Source organism: Arachis stenosperma, chromosome 2, assembly GCF_014773155.1.
Source record: "Arachis stenosperma cultivar V10309 chromosome 2, arast.V10309.gnm1.PFL2, whole genome shotgun sequence".
NCBI classification, from domain to species: domain Eukaryota; kingdom Viridiplantae; phylum Streptophyta; class Magnoliopsida; order Fabales; family Fabaceae; genus Arachis; species Arachis stenosperma.
Window position 1 is genome coordinate 46365566 of NC_080378.1, and position 15140 is coordinate 46380705.

Below are 15140 nucleotides of genomic sequence, written 5' to 3' on the forward strand. Positions count from 1 at the left end.
TCCACTTGTTCCCATACAAAGTCACGTTCCTCATTTTCCACTGGCGTTTCTAGTGTCTCCTCCATGCTACGTGCTTCATTAGATTCTTCATATGTAGCTATGGGAGTTCCTTAAGTGTCCAGCCGTTGGGAGGCTAATCGACTTATTAATTGGCCCAAGGCGGCCGCGAAATTTAGCACATTCTCCTGGAACTCCTGTGTTGTCCCTTGCATCTCTCTTTCCTCTGGAAGAAGAACATTTGTAGTGTCATCCATGGGATATCGGGATGGATAAGAGGGTCCATTATCTAGGAGGGAAGGTTCATGATATGAGGGTGGTCCATCATAATAAGGATGTAGCGGTTCAACACTCTCCATCTTGTCCACTTGTTGTGCAACACACTTTAATTCCTTGTTCTCCATTTGAGATTCTTTATCTATGGAAGCTTCGTGTGCTTTTCGGCTTACCACTTGCTCAAATTGATGAACGGTTGCTTGAAATTGATCCAGTGTGTCCTTGAGGCGATCCCGTGACTCTTGTTCCTCTTGGATAACGTAATTGGGATCATAAGGCTCTTGGATTGATGGATATGGACATGGTGCATATGGAAGTGGTGGTTCTTGGGAGTAATTGGGTTGAAATTGGGGTGGTTTTATGTATGGTTCATAAGGTGGGTGGTATGGTGGGTAAGGATTAAGATCATAGAAGGATGTTTGGTAGTGGGCAGCTTGTGAGTGTGGTGGTTTAAAGTTATGTTGAAGAGGGGGCTCATAGGTATAGTGTGGTGGGTGTTGACTGTCATGGAAAGGTCCACCATAACCATTGCCTTGATATGCATCACAGAATGGTTTTTGCTTGTAACACATCGGAGGAGTTTATTGCCAAGAGGGCTGATCAAATCCCTGTGGCACCTCCCATCTTTGGTTGTTCCAACCTTGATGCATGTTCTCATTGTAATCTCCTCTTCCTACAACAGAATGGTAACCAGACTCATAGCCAAACAGGTGAGAGTTCATAGTAGCTAAAGAAAAAAAATAAAAACTAATAAAAATAAGCAACTAAGTCATTAACTAACAAAAACTAGCAAACAAGCAAAAAGCAAATATGGAAATCAAATATTTACAATAACCAATAATAAGGCACACGTTTGCAAGTCCTCGGCAACGGCGCCATTTTTTTACGAACAGACTTTTGTGTGGTCTAGAATTTCACAAATAAGTTCTCGTTGAAAGTATAACTTCTAAACCAACAAGAATCATTTCGTATAAAAACTTGGTTGTCACAAGTAACAAACCCCTAATAAAATTGATAACCGAAGTATTTAAACCTCGGGTCATCTCTCAAAGAATTGCAGGGAAGTGTTCTTGTTATTGGTTATGTAAAAGTATATTTTGGGGTTTTTAGGATAAGAAGCATGAATAGTAAATGGCAAAAGGAATAAACTAATAACTAGAAATGCTCTTGGCAAGGTATGAGAGCTGGATGTCCTATTCTAGTTATCCTTATCAATTGTGATGAGAACTGTTCATTGCTCCCACTTGGTCAACCTCTAACTATGAAGGTATGTCAAGTGGATAAATCAATTTGATTTCCCAAGTCCTAGTCAACTCCTATAGAAAGACTGAGTTAGTGGAATTCAAATCAACTAGCAAACATAACAATTATCCATCAACAAAGGAGTTTGATAACTCAAGTGTCACCAATTACTCAAGCAAAGCCAAGAGATTCAATAACAACAAATGGAGAAACAAACAATAAACATGAAATACCTCAAATTGCATTAATAAGAGAAATCAAATATAACATGAGAATTCATAAATTAAAGTAATAGAATAAATAAAAGTAGAAGAGAAACTAAATTAAAGGAACATTGAACCTGGATTGGAAGAGAAATAAACCTAAAACTAAGAAAAATCCTAAATCCTAAAACCTAGAAAGAAGAGAGAGCCTCTCTCTCTAGAAAACTACATCTAAAACCTAAAATTATGTGAATGAATGTTGTGAATGAATGAATGACTGGATTCCCCCACTCTGTAGCCTCTAATATGTATTTTCTGAGCCGAAAACTGGGTCAAAAATAGCCAAGAAATTGCCCCCAGCGATTTCTGATACGTCCAGCACGTGGCTCTGTCACGCGTACGCGTCGCCCACGCGTACGTGTCACTTGTCTGCGGCACAATCTATGCGTGCGCGTTGCCTAACAGCAAGGCAACTATATCAAATTATATATTGTTGTGAAACCCCGGATGTTAGTTTTCCAACGCAACTAGAACCGCCTCATTTGGACCTCTGTAGCTCAAGTTATAGTCAATTGAGTGCAAAGAGTTCATGGCTGATAGCTTTGCAGTTCGTTCAGCTTCTTGTATTCCTTCCACTTTTGCATGCTTCCTTTCCATTCTCTAAGCTATTCCTGCCTTGTAATCTCTGAAAACACTTAACACACATATCATGGCATCGAATGGTAATAAGAGAGGATTAAAATTAGCTAAATTAAGACCAAAGAAACATGTTTTCAATGATAGCACAAAATCAGGAAGGAAAATGTAAAACATGTAATTTACATGAATAAGTGTGAGAATAGTGGATAAAATTCACTCAATTAAGCACAAGATGTACTACAAAATAGTGGTGCATCATCACTACTATCAAATTGATCAAACTCAAGTTTTTCAAATATCTGCTTAGAAGGATACAACCAACTTTGAGTGCAGTTTAAAGCTTCTGCCATTTTTTGTGACAAAGAGCTACGGCAAAGATCAACAAACATGATTCAGATGCAACAATTGAAACTGGAATACCAAAGACATCACGGACTATGGGAGAAAGAATTTTATATTTTGATCCATTTAACTTCCACCAAGCCAATATATCAAAATTCTCATCTTCGACATCCACAGGATATTCGGCTAAATATTTCTCAACATCAGATTTGCTATCTGCATTAGCTTTTTCCTTCTTTTATTTTTTCCACAAATTCACTCTATTTGTAGCAACACACTTAGCACTAGAATGACTACTACTATCTTTATCATCCAAAAAAGCTCTAGAGGAACTGCCACCATCATCAAGAACTTTATTATCTATAATTTCTTTTGAATAAAATTTGTACAATGTCTCCAATGTAAATTTTACAAAACTAGTCATACTAGTAGCCACTTCCTTATCATATACATCCTCCAAACACCAAGAAAGATAATCAAGTTTGTATCGAGGATCTAAAACAACAGCAACAAATATCAAAGGATTAAACTTGTCAACTGGTCCCCAATATTTATCGTATTTAGCCTTCATAGAGCATGCCATAGTTCCCAATAATTCAGAATTGTTGTGGTTCCAAGATGTTAGTTGAGAATTTATAGATGCAATTTCATGAAAGTATTTGTTTGAAGTAACATGTAAAGAAGATGAGAAACACAAAGTAATCTCATAGAAGATTCTCAAAAAATCAATGAATAGCCTAACATGTTGCCAATCAAGTACCGTGGGTGGACCAACTTTCTTTTTACCCCCACTATCCTCTCCAAACTATCTAAAAAAATCAGTTTCTTGATCATAAAGTCTATCAAAAGCTTTTTCAAATTTTTCAGCATGTTCTAACATTAGATAGGTGGAATTCCATCTAGTTGGAACATCTAAACAAACAAGACTTTTAGACTCTATCAACTTAGCCTCAATGTATTCTTTAAATTTTTTAATTCTTTGGAGAGAAGATCTAACATACCTAACAGCATTCTGAATGCTTTCAATGGAGGTATGTTGCTCTTTAATTCTTTTATTCACTATCAAGTTGAGAACATGAGCACAACATCTCATTTGCAAATATTTTCCTCCGCACACCAATCCACCCCTTGCAGCTAATTTTCTTTGAAGGTAAGTGATAGCCCCATCATTTGAAGATGCATTGTCTAATGTGATTGTGAAGACCTTTTCAATTCCCCACTCTCTCAAACATGTCTTAATTTCTCTCCTATTGTTTCTCCTTTGTGGTTCTCAATCAAGCAAAAGTTGAGAATTCTCTTTTGTAGCTTCCATTTGTCATCAACAAAATGTGTAGTTAGACTCACGTAGCTATAATTTTGATTTGATGTCCAACAATCTGATGTCAAACAAACTCGAGCACATGACTTTGCCAACCAAGTTTTAAGTTTTTTCTTCTCATAAATAAAGCTGAAAGCAATCTCTTGACATTGTCATCCTGGATGGTACAGTGAATCTTGGCTCAAATTAATTAATCATTTTGTGAAACCCAATCCCTTCGACCACTTTAAAAGGGTGTTCATCAAGGATAATAAACTCAGCCATTGCCTTCCTACAATCTTCCAAGCTATAGCCATTGACTTTGAAAGTTTTGCCGGCTTCACCTTCTTCAGCAACCTTAGGCATATAGCCATGAAGTGTCCCATTTTTGCCTGCTTTTGTAAATATCCACTTGTGAGAAATTTTTAAGTGTTTATTCAAAGAATTTGTGCCATGTCTAGTTGGATGACATATATATACTTTTCGACAGTGATTACATTTGGCCTTATGCTCTCCATTGATCTCGCTAAATGGAAGCTGTTTAAAATGCGTCCAAACATAAGACTTTTTTCCTTGCGAGTAGCCTGCTGTCCCTCATTAGCTTGCTGTCCCTCAACAGCAGCAACCTCATACTCTATGTCCATAGCTTTATTGTCCTCATTACTTTGGACTGCAATACAACTAGGATCTCCTCCTCCCATTTATGTTTATTTAAACATAAAAAAGATTCATATAACAATATATCTAAAAAAAACTAAACATACTTAAACAACTGATCATAAATTCAATATATCTAAATAAAATTGAGCATACTTAAACAAGTGTTTAGTCTCATCATTTAACAATAACAAATGCAAAAAGAATTAAATGTTTAATTTACTAATCAAAAAAAAAAAAAACAAAACAAATAAGAAAGATTCATAAGTATGTCAGTCTCATTCTTATTATTGTAAGACTTAAGTGAAGTAAGGCATAGAGCCATAGATAATAATTGAAGGTAGGTTGAAATGCACGTGAGGAATGAGGCAGAGCAGCTAGCATTACTCAATATTCACCAAAGCTGCTAAGCATTACTCACAATAACATAAAGTGCACAAACTAGAAAATTCAATTTTTAAATAACAATCAATTTTGAAGTGGAAGAGATCAATTATAATTATTAGTGGTGCAAATTATAAAACTAAAATTATTATTCCTACTTCCAATAATTTGCTAAGGCAGCCAATAATTATAATTGTAAATTATTGTTCCTACTCCCAATTCCTCTCAATTGTTAATTCCCATCTCTAATCAACAACTTCTTGCTACTTTCGTCTAGCCCATAATTCTCATAAATTCATAATTAAAGTACTCAAAATACAAACCAGAAAATTAAACACAAAAAAATCAATTTTGTTAGGTTTTTTCAAAATTAAATCAATTACGACAAGAAAAATATCAACAATTTCATTAGTTCTTCCCAAAAATGAACAAAACAAACAAAATAGGTGAAATATTTAGCACCCAATAGGCCAGTAGTTACAAGAAAAAAATGAAAATCAACGGTTTTTAGCAAAAACAAATTACCTGCTATGCGTCTTGCGATGAACACTGCGTTGGTGAAAACTCTAAGTCTATGAGAGGTGATTGAAGGCGAGTTACTGGTGCGTGCGGTGTTTGACGGTCAGCAGTTGTGGTGGTTGATTAGACTTGGTGGAGAAGGAAGAAGAAGATGAAAAAAGGGACCGCAAAAAAATTAAAGAAGATTGGTAGTGAAGGAGAGAGTGAGGTAAGATTAAGAAGCACAAATGACATGGAAGTGTGAAGGAGGAGCTCTCTGTTGGCCGTTGGGGCTATGGCGCTGCGCCTCAAGGAAAGTGGGAAACGTTTTTAAAGTGAGAGAGAGTATGTTGTGTGCTGTGTCCTAACCCCTAAATATTGTGGGCTGTGAAATGTGAAGCCTGAAGCCCTGAAGAGTGAAATTGTGGAGTGTGGACATTAAATACAAAGGCAAGAAACAATAAAAAATAATGCATATATTTTTTTTACTGTACGCTTACACGGGTCCAACGGGCCGAGGCCGGGTGACCCGAGACTTGGCCCGACCCTGATTTAATAAATAATTGGGACCATCTATTGAAACCTCGGGTCTGACTGGGCCATAACAAAGCCGGATCAAATTAGCTCTGAAGTCACCGGGCCCAGTCCGGGTCTTGTGCACCCCTACCCGGTGTAGGTGTCAAAACAAAATAAATTCAATACGCAAGCGAGATAATATCTAGACATTGTCATAAATAGATATTCAATTAGAGTAAAGTATTATTTTTGTCCCCAACGTTTGAGGTAAATTCTAAAGTTGTTCCTGATGTTTCAATCGTCCTATTTAAGTTCCTAACGTTTCAAAATTGGCTCAATGTTGTCCTGCCATCAGGGATCCATTAACAGAATTGACGACGGGACAAAATTGAGATGATTTTGAAACGTTAAGGACTTAAATAGAACGAAAACGTTGGGGACAAAAACAATATATAAAAATAAATTTTAATTTTATCTTTTAAAAATATTAATTTTTTTACTATACATAGTACTCAATTATTTTTTAATTACATATAAGTAAATTACACTTAATCACATTACTTTCATTTTAAATAAATTTATATTTTTATAATTTTATATTTAAAGATTTTTAGTCATCAGGGACATGTGCTTCCACTAAAATTTAAAATTTTGTGAATAGTACAAAATAATATTTATTTGTTTTTATTAAATTATTAAATATGACTTCACAATAATTTTTTATTTGATTTTTGGTATTTAATAGTCAATTTAAAAATTTTATAGTAGATGTTATTAGAGTTATCAATCATCAATTTAAATAAAATTGGTGTTCTTTCTTAGAAATCGACTCGAAAGAGTATTATTTATCTTCTTTTAAAATTAGCTTTAATTTTTCTCGTAGCATTGCATTAATTTGAAAAAACTTTTTCAACTATGAATAACAATAAGAATTGGCTTCTAATTGTATGAGAAGTAAGTTTTTAAATAATTATTTAGTGATATATATAAGAAAAGAGACATTTTAATTGTATTGTTAAGGAAAAAAATTACTCAATTTCTTTAAAATATAAAACTTAAAAAATAAAATTTTAAATTATATATTATTATTTAAATTACTATTTTGGTATCTTAATTTATAAATTAGATATTTTAAAGCCTAATCATATTTTACAATAATAAAATTTAATTATAACAATAATCATGCTATATGTACATAAAAAATAACTATCTGTATAGGATACATATTGAAATACAAAATGAGTCCTGCTATGGAGCTAATGGAATATTTGTACAATGTGTACAATGGGCTATTGAGTTAAAAAATGAACATTACCCATACAGGGATAATAAATATGATTTTGGGGTTCACCAAAGGTCGAACTCGAACTCTTGACCCTTCGGATCTAGAGCTCTGATACCATGTCATGATACTACTCATTCCAAAAGCTTAAGCTGATAGAAAAAGGTAACACTAATGGTTATATCTCTAATACTGAATCGGACATCCTTAAACCTCCATTGTACACATTGTACAAATATTCCATTGGCTCCCTATACTTCCTCATACAAAATACATGCTAATGAGTTATAGTTCAAATGACATAGCCTTCACATACTTATCTAAGAGGTTGCGGGTTCGAGTCTCTCTATCTTTGATAAAAAAAAAGAAATACAAAATACACATTGAAAATGAGTTAAACAACACATATATTTATACACAATACATAATGATTAATGGATAATTGATAGTTGAGTTTTTGCTAATGAGCTATAACTCACATGGCATAATCTCTCCATACTCATTTAGAGGCCGCGGATTCGAGTCAATCTTTGGTTAAAAAAAAAAATTGATAGTTGAGTTTTATATACACATAATATAATATGCTGAATTCAAATTTGAGACTATTGGTCAATGCATAAAAGTATTTGTCATTCTAACAGAGAATGTGTAATTTTCACAATAAATCTTTGATGATAACAAGAAGAAATCACAAGAAATATGTGAAACAATGCATTCATTCAAATAATACATTAAATTTTTAAACATGAACGGTGATACAGATAAAATTCTAATTCTTTGTTCTAGATTATATCAAGGAAATTAAGGAAATTTCAACAGTTCACTCGGTGATTTTAAGTTCACAGCTGAAAGAAATATTGTGGAATTTCAACTCTGATAATGCAATTAAGGGGATGCACAAACCCATCAAACTAGTCTACAATCCAAGAGAACCTTTCTTTGTCATTAGACAGGTAATTCCTAGGTTACCAAATCTTTGAACAAGTAGTGTTGGATGCCATGAAAGAGAAACAACATTACAAATTTGTAACATGATTGCCAACCTTAAAATGGAACAAAACGATATAGAGAATGTAAGAAGTTATTTACTTGTGAATTTATGAATTTTTAACCTAGACTTAGTGAGTAAATATTATTTTGATCTTAAAAAAAAATCATTTTGGTGATGAAAAATAATATCTTAAAGTTGGATATATTCTATGAAAATTGAGATATGTATGTTTGGATGAGTTTATACGAAAATCTTTTTTTAAATATTTTTTTATAAGATATTTTAAAAAAATAAAAATAATTTTATATTTGAATAATTTATGTAAAAATATATTTTTATCTAACAACTGTGTTTGGTTTAATAATACAAAAATATTTTTTTGTTTATTTATTATGTTAAAAATATTTTTTAAATAAAATATATTAAAAAAGATGTAAATTTTAACTTTAAAAAAGATATTTTATTTTAATAATTTTATTTTTATTATTAAAATTTTGATAAATACACTAAAAAATAAAAAAAATATTTTTAATTTTTTTAATAATTTAATTATACTCAGCCAAATACGAATTCCGTGCGACAAGTTTTATACAAAATGCGAGGGCCAATTTGTTAGCAAATTAGTATTCCAATAAGGAGCAAAGGCAAACTAGTGGTTCACAGGAGACAAAACGAAATTTTATAATTTTTTGGTACCACAACATGATTAAAAATATTTATGGTACTATTTTGTGAGTCAGCTAATCTTTCAAGAGTTATATAGCTATCTTTACTCATCTAATGATTACATGGTACCTTATTTTCTAAGTATAAAATCAAAGATCATCGGGGATGATCCTTTAGATCAGATTCACAAGAGAAAAAAAAGTTGTTAATAAACAAATATTATTGCTGCATACATTTTAACTTTGACCAACTAGTTAATGTTACTTTAAAATAATCAGAGTTAGAATAGTAAAAAAATAATTACTTGTTAATGTTATTTCTTTTAGAAACATGAAATGGCCGCAATTAAGTAACCAAAAACTACTCTTCCATGTAAAAGTTGTTCATTGTAATGCATAAAATTTCCATATTGACAAAATCAAATATGCTGTAAACAGCCGCAGCAAATCATTGCAGTATTCCCTATTCGGTTTGCAGAAAAGTCAGATGTGATTATTTCAACAGCTTTCTTCCAGGTTTGTTGCTGATTTTATTTAGTGCCACAAGATTTTGTTGTTGATTCGTTATCGACTCATTTTTTACTATGACTATTGAAAGGAGCTGGTGGATGTTGGAAGTTCAGATAGATATGCCAAGGCACCACCATGCAGCTGGTCAGCCATTCCTCCTCCAGAGCTAAGAGGAGAAGCTTTTGAGGATTTGAGTACTAATGGAGGCTTTGTCTCTTTTGGTATTACTATTATCCCACACCAATTTATTCCACAAACTATTTGTCTACAAAGTTTTGGATAAAGATCTTTTAATATGAGAAAGTTAGTAAAGTGGTAAAGTGAAAATTAATTATTCTTAAATTAAGATAGTATCATATACATTTCATATAAGTTACAAAGTCAATGATAATTAATAGTTTACTTTATTACTTTACTAACTTTTTTAGTTTAGAAGATCCAAATTTAAAGTTTTTATACGTTGATTGCAGTACAAATCACCAACGTAGTTTCGATGGATGCTTTTTTTGTTCCAAATGCAGATATACTGGATATATATAGAAATTCATTTGGTTGTAGAGAGTATATGACGGCACTTAAAGAAAAAGAGTATATAAGGATTAAATATTAATTAAGCCAACTAATTTAAAATTAGTTAATAGTTAAAAAGCGTTGAACTTGAACAAAAAAAAATCTAAAACTAAATAATAAAAAATATTTAGAATTCAAGTAAAAAAATTTTAAAAACCATTTACCGTTTAAAATTTAAAATTGGAAGTTTAGAATTTAGAATTTAAATTTTATATTAAAAAATTAATATTTGAAATTTTTTAAAATTTTAATATTTAGAATTTAAAGTTTAAGGTGACTGAATGCAATAGTGGGTGGATCACGGTGGTGTTGGATGGTTGGTAGTAATAAGTGAAATGATTATATTAGAAAAATAGAAGAAAAAAGAAAGGGTAAAAGAATAATTTAAATTTGTGCTTAAAAAAATTTTTTTAATTAAATTAGTCTTTTAAAGTTACAAATTAATTATATTTGTCTTTCAGTCACTTTATTAATAATTTTTGTTAACGATTAATGATATGAAACATTAATTGACAACATACATAATATTTGACATATCCAATTAGATGTTGACTGGATATATTTATAAAAATATATTAATTTAATTCTTTTTTTTTAATTACATAAACTATATTAGCATATGATCTAGTAAGTAAGTTGATAGATTTTCATAAACATATTTGGTCAGTGTGTCTAATTGGACATGTTAGGTATCATGAATGCTACTATTAGTTAATATTCTATGTTATCAATCATTATTCTATGTTATCAATCATTGACAAAAAATGTTAATGAAGTGATTAAAAAAATATATAATTAATTCATAATTTATTGAATGATCAATTTAATTGATAAAATTTTTTAAAAACAAATTTAAAAAATACTCCATCTATTTATTTTAATAAATAATTTTTTTTCTTTATGGAAAATGCTCCATCTATTGTGATCTATTTAAAAGAACAAGCAAATTGTTTTAAAAGTTTTACACTTTAAAAAAGAGTTCAAAGTTCATTCTAATATTGAGTTAATCTATTCATTTTAATAAGAGAAATTATAGCTAGGAGACTATCAAAATTTATTATTTTTAGCTATTACTTAATTAGTCATTAATTCAATTTATTTGGTCTAGTAATCTAATAATATATCTTTTCTATATTTTTAAATATTAAAGACTAACTAATGATAAAAAATAATAAATTTTGAGAACTTTCTAATAATATTTCTCTTTTAATAAATAATTTTTTTCATTCAGTGATCCAAAAATTAAAAGCTTAAGCCTTAAAGGACAAAGTAGTAAAAAACGATCTTTTTTTTTCTTGCATATTAGACACACACACCCCTATATAAATATGGCTAGACTCAGCTTTTCGAACCATTGACCTTTAATTTTCATAGTGTTACATATTTTAGTATTTATAGAATTAAGTTTTTATTTTTATATTAGATATACTTATGGTTTCAATTTTTTAAGATCTGTGCTTGGTGTAGACAGGACTCAGGAGCAAATATATTCAATTTTTTTGGTCAAAAACAAAATATTCTCGTTTTCTTGTAATTTATAAAAGTGGAAAAAAAATATTATTCTCATTATTTGTCCTTCCATATTTATGTTTCTATCTTAACAACAAAATTCAAAGACAACCAAAAGATTAAAAATAAAACTAAAATTTTAACTCCTCCTAAAACTAAATAAGTCTCCAAAATCAAAATCCAATTTTTCGAAAACAAAATTGGTAGTTTATTCGTGATTTCATTATTTGAAATTTGGATTCACATAAAATAAGAAAAAGAATTGTTTCATGTAAAATGGATTCTAATAAATCGTGGGCTAACATTGTTTTCATGACTAACAGATATCTCTTCTCACCATGTTGATGGCAAAAGGCTAGATAAAACTGTTTGGAATCTATTAAATTTTAATGCCTATGTTAGGTACCATGTAAAGGTAATATACGTGTTAATATCAATATTCCTTCTTATGCACAAGTTCTAGTTCAAATAACTATTCTTTTCTTATGACATTTTGTTTGGCATTTGTATACCACAGATCACTAAAGGTTTTATCCAAAGAAGAATGAGGAAACGCTTAGAAAATCTGGTTGAGGTAAGAAAAAAAGATAGAAAAAGACATTTGCTATATTGGCCAAAAATCTATTTTTTTTTTTTAATTTGTATACAACATAGAAATACCATATTTACAGCTTAACCTACTTATACATTGATGAACTTTTTTTTTCTTTTTTCTTTTTTATGCAGGTCCTACACCATAGAGAGTCATTGGAGCAAGATAATGAACAAATCACAAGGCATCAAGGTTAGCTATATTGCGATCACATTCCATGATTCATAGTATAAACTTGTTTCATGAACATACTTTTTATGTTTTAATTAAATGTTAGTCTAAAAGTTTTTTATATTGAAAATTTATTTGGACAAATAAACCTTGGTCTATATATATGTTTATTAGTTTCCCAATATTTGTGTCTGGATACTTCAAAAAAATTTAAACATTATTTATTTTGAAACGAAAACAATTCTTCAATAGCAGCTTATTATTATAATACTAGTAATAAATTATTTCACGAATAAACCTTCCAAAATAGTTTTCAATAAATTCGGCATCAAATGAATTAATTTCTAACAAAATAAATTGACAACATAATTCCTACCCTTTTAAAATATCAAATGTATTGGTTCTTAATATTTAATTGATGAAAGACAGAGTGGTTCCTTTTTTTTTAAATTTTCTTTTCATTTATTAGAAAGTAAAAGATCAAATTAACTCTTCTATTGTTTTATATTAGAAACTAAAATTTTTTTAATATTTGAAAAAATAAAAGATATTTAATTTGTGAATTTCTTCTCCTTCAGAACTAATATGTTATATGTGAAACAAAATTTGGTAGCGACCATAATGGATTTGCTGTTATTTCAATATTAGGCTCTAAGTCTAAACTTGTCTAATATAACGTGCAGATAGAAGAGAACATAACGTTGGAAATTGAATAAAATTTCTTTACATCATCCTCTCTGTTCATTTAACATTTCTTTGAAGATGCAGGATGTAGTTGTACAAAAAGACTAGTAAGATCATCTAAATACAGCATCCTGAAACAAAGATGGGGAAACCTTGGAAGAAAACTAAAGAGGATTCACTTTCGACTTAAGATTCAAGGATTTGGACGATTTCGTCAACGGTGGTTGAGGTTACCAAAATTTTCTTCAAGAGAATATACGAAGTTGGATTAGATTTTTAGGTAGCTTTATTAGTTTCTATGTAATATATGGATATGGTCTTCAATTATGTTAGCTGGACATGAAAGACAACTATTGATCACACAATTTTCATTCATGTCTTACTATAAAATCTGACTTTCAACTTCTTGATTGTAAAGACGTACGATATTCAGTTATCAACTTCTTTTTTTTTGGTGACAGTTATCAACTTCTTGATTGTAAAGAAGTACGATATTCGTACGACATATGATTTAAAATATGAACTAAAATATAATGTCCGGAAATCATTGAAACAACTAGAACTAGAGATTGGAATATATGTTTATAGGACATGTCTCTTACTCGAACATTCGATGGAAGGAACAAAAACACTAATTAATCAGAGCTCTTCTCAATGTTGATGCTTAAACATTTTAGAGTATGTCAACGGATCACAAGGAATTAGTGTGGCAATGACATATCGACGTCTCTATCCAAAATATTTTGGCCAATATTTGGCAACAATAGTATCTTTTACGTATGTGTAAAAAAAAAATTTGAATTTTCTAAATTTTAAATTTTTTATTTTAGAAGATAAAGTGTGATATTTTATCTTTAAATATTTTCTCTTTCATAATTTTTTTGTCCTATCTATAAAATAAATGATAAAAAATTATACTTTATCTTCTCAAATAAAATTTAAAATTAAGAGGATCCAATCCTAAAAAAGGCACAATACTCTAAAAAGAGCACGTGTGTATACACGCTCATGCTGAAACAAAAAAGAATCCTTTCCTCATACCCTTCATCAATTGTTTACTGAATTCTCAATCTTTCCTATGCTTTCTTCTTCTTCTCCCACCCAAAGAGTTCATCTACCAAATTAATTTTTCTATTCGCGTGCACAAAGAAAATGAGTTGGAGGGAGAAAACCTTTAACAAAAATCAATATAACTCGTACAAATGTAGAAAATGTAATGATGGAAATGTTGGAAGGTTTGTCTTTATGTCCTACTCTATGAGACTATCCTAAGTTTATTCTATTCAATTTCTACTAATAATTTTTCGTTATTGTTGAAAATTTTAAAACCTTCATCTACATAAGAAAAGAAAAAAAAAAGCATTATAGTTCAAATAATTTTACACCCATTAATCAATATAATTTGCATCCAATTTGACTCATTTTTTTACGCCCATTCATTTGTAATGTTAGTTTAATTAGTTCTTCCAGAAAGAGCTTCTAAGGAAGCAGGTGTATATGCGTCTGTTGCTGTTAGTGGCTCTTGGTGGATGTTGAGAATTGGAGAAAAAAGTAGTGGTAATTACTAATTAAGGTCCAAACTTTCAACCATTCGTGCACATTAAAATTTGTTTTTATAATAAAAAATTTTGCTTACCAGCCATCTGTAACACCCTACCATAGAGAACTTTATGCTTAAGTCGTAAAATAGAGGTGGTGTGGTATTATGATCTTTATAATAAAATATATATACGTATAATAATTGAAAGAAAGTAGTATACTAGGAGCCTTGAAGAATAGGTAAAACAAATTCGCGAAATTAAAAGTGCAACGCTCAAGAATAAGGTTAACTTGCGCACGAAGAAAGATAAGGTTCATAAAAATATTTATACAGAAACAAGATTAGAGGGTCAAGAGTACAAAATAACAAGTTCCTAACTCAACCTGCGAAGCTAAGGCTGGCCAGAGAATATTCACATACATGTATATATCAAACCCAAAACCCGGAGTACATACATAAAACCCTAGTTCTCCAAACACCTTTAAGAGGTACAAAAGTAAAACAAGTTGTTGGGAGAATCCTATACATATAAGCATATACAAATAGTACATAAAATAAAGTCCCAAAGATCCACT

At 30.4% G+C, this 15140-nt stretch overlaps 1 protein-coding gene across 5 annotated transcripts in view; it reads left to right on the plus strand.

Annotated features, from left to right (window-relative positions):
- LOC130957931 (actin-related protein 2/3 complex subunit 2B) overlaps positions 1 to 13476 on the plus strand; it is a 49154-nt gene extending 35678 nt beyond the window's left edge. For 3 of the 5 annotated variants that reach the window (XM_057884800.1, XM_057884806.1, XM_057884792.1), the window contains 7 exons: positions 8120 to 8286; positions 9428 to 9505; positions 9588 to 9720; positions 11902 to 11993; positions 12096 to 12152; positions 12305 to 12362; positions 13104 to 13476. In XM_057884800.1, coding sequence (XP_057740783.1) covers positions 8120 to 8286; positions 9428 to 9505; positions 9588 to 9720; positions 11902 to 11993; positions 12096 to 12152; positions 12305 to 12362; positions 13104 to 13297 — 779 coding nt within the window. In that variant the 3' untranslated portion in view covers positions 13298 to 13476. The remainder of the gene's footprint in view (positions 1 to 8119; positions 8287 to 9427; positions 9506 to 9587; positions 9721 to 11901; positions 11994 to 12095; positions 12153 to 12304; positions 12363 to 13103) is intronic. The other 2 variants (XM_057884821.1, XM_057884813.1) reach the window with 2 other exon arrangements.
- The last annotated feature ends 1664 nt before the right edge of the window (positions 13477 to 15140 follow it).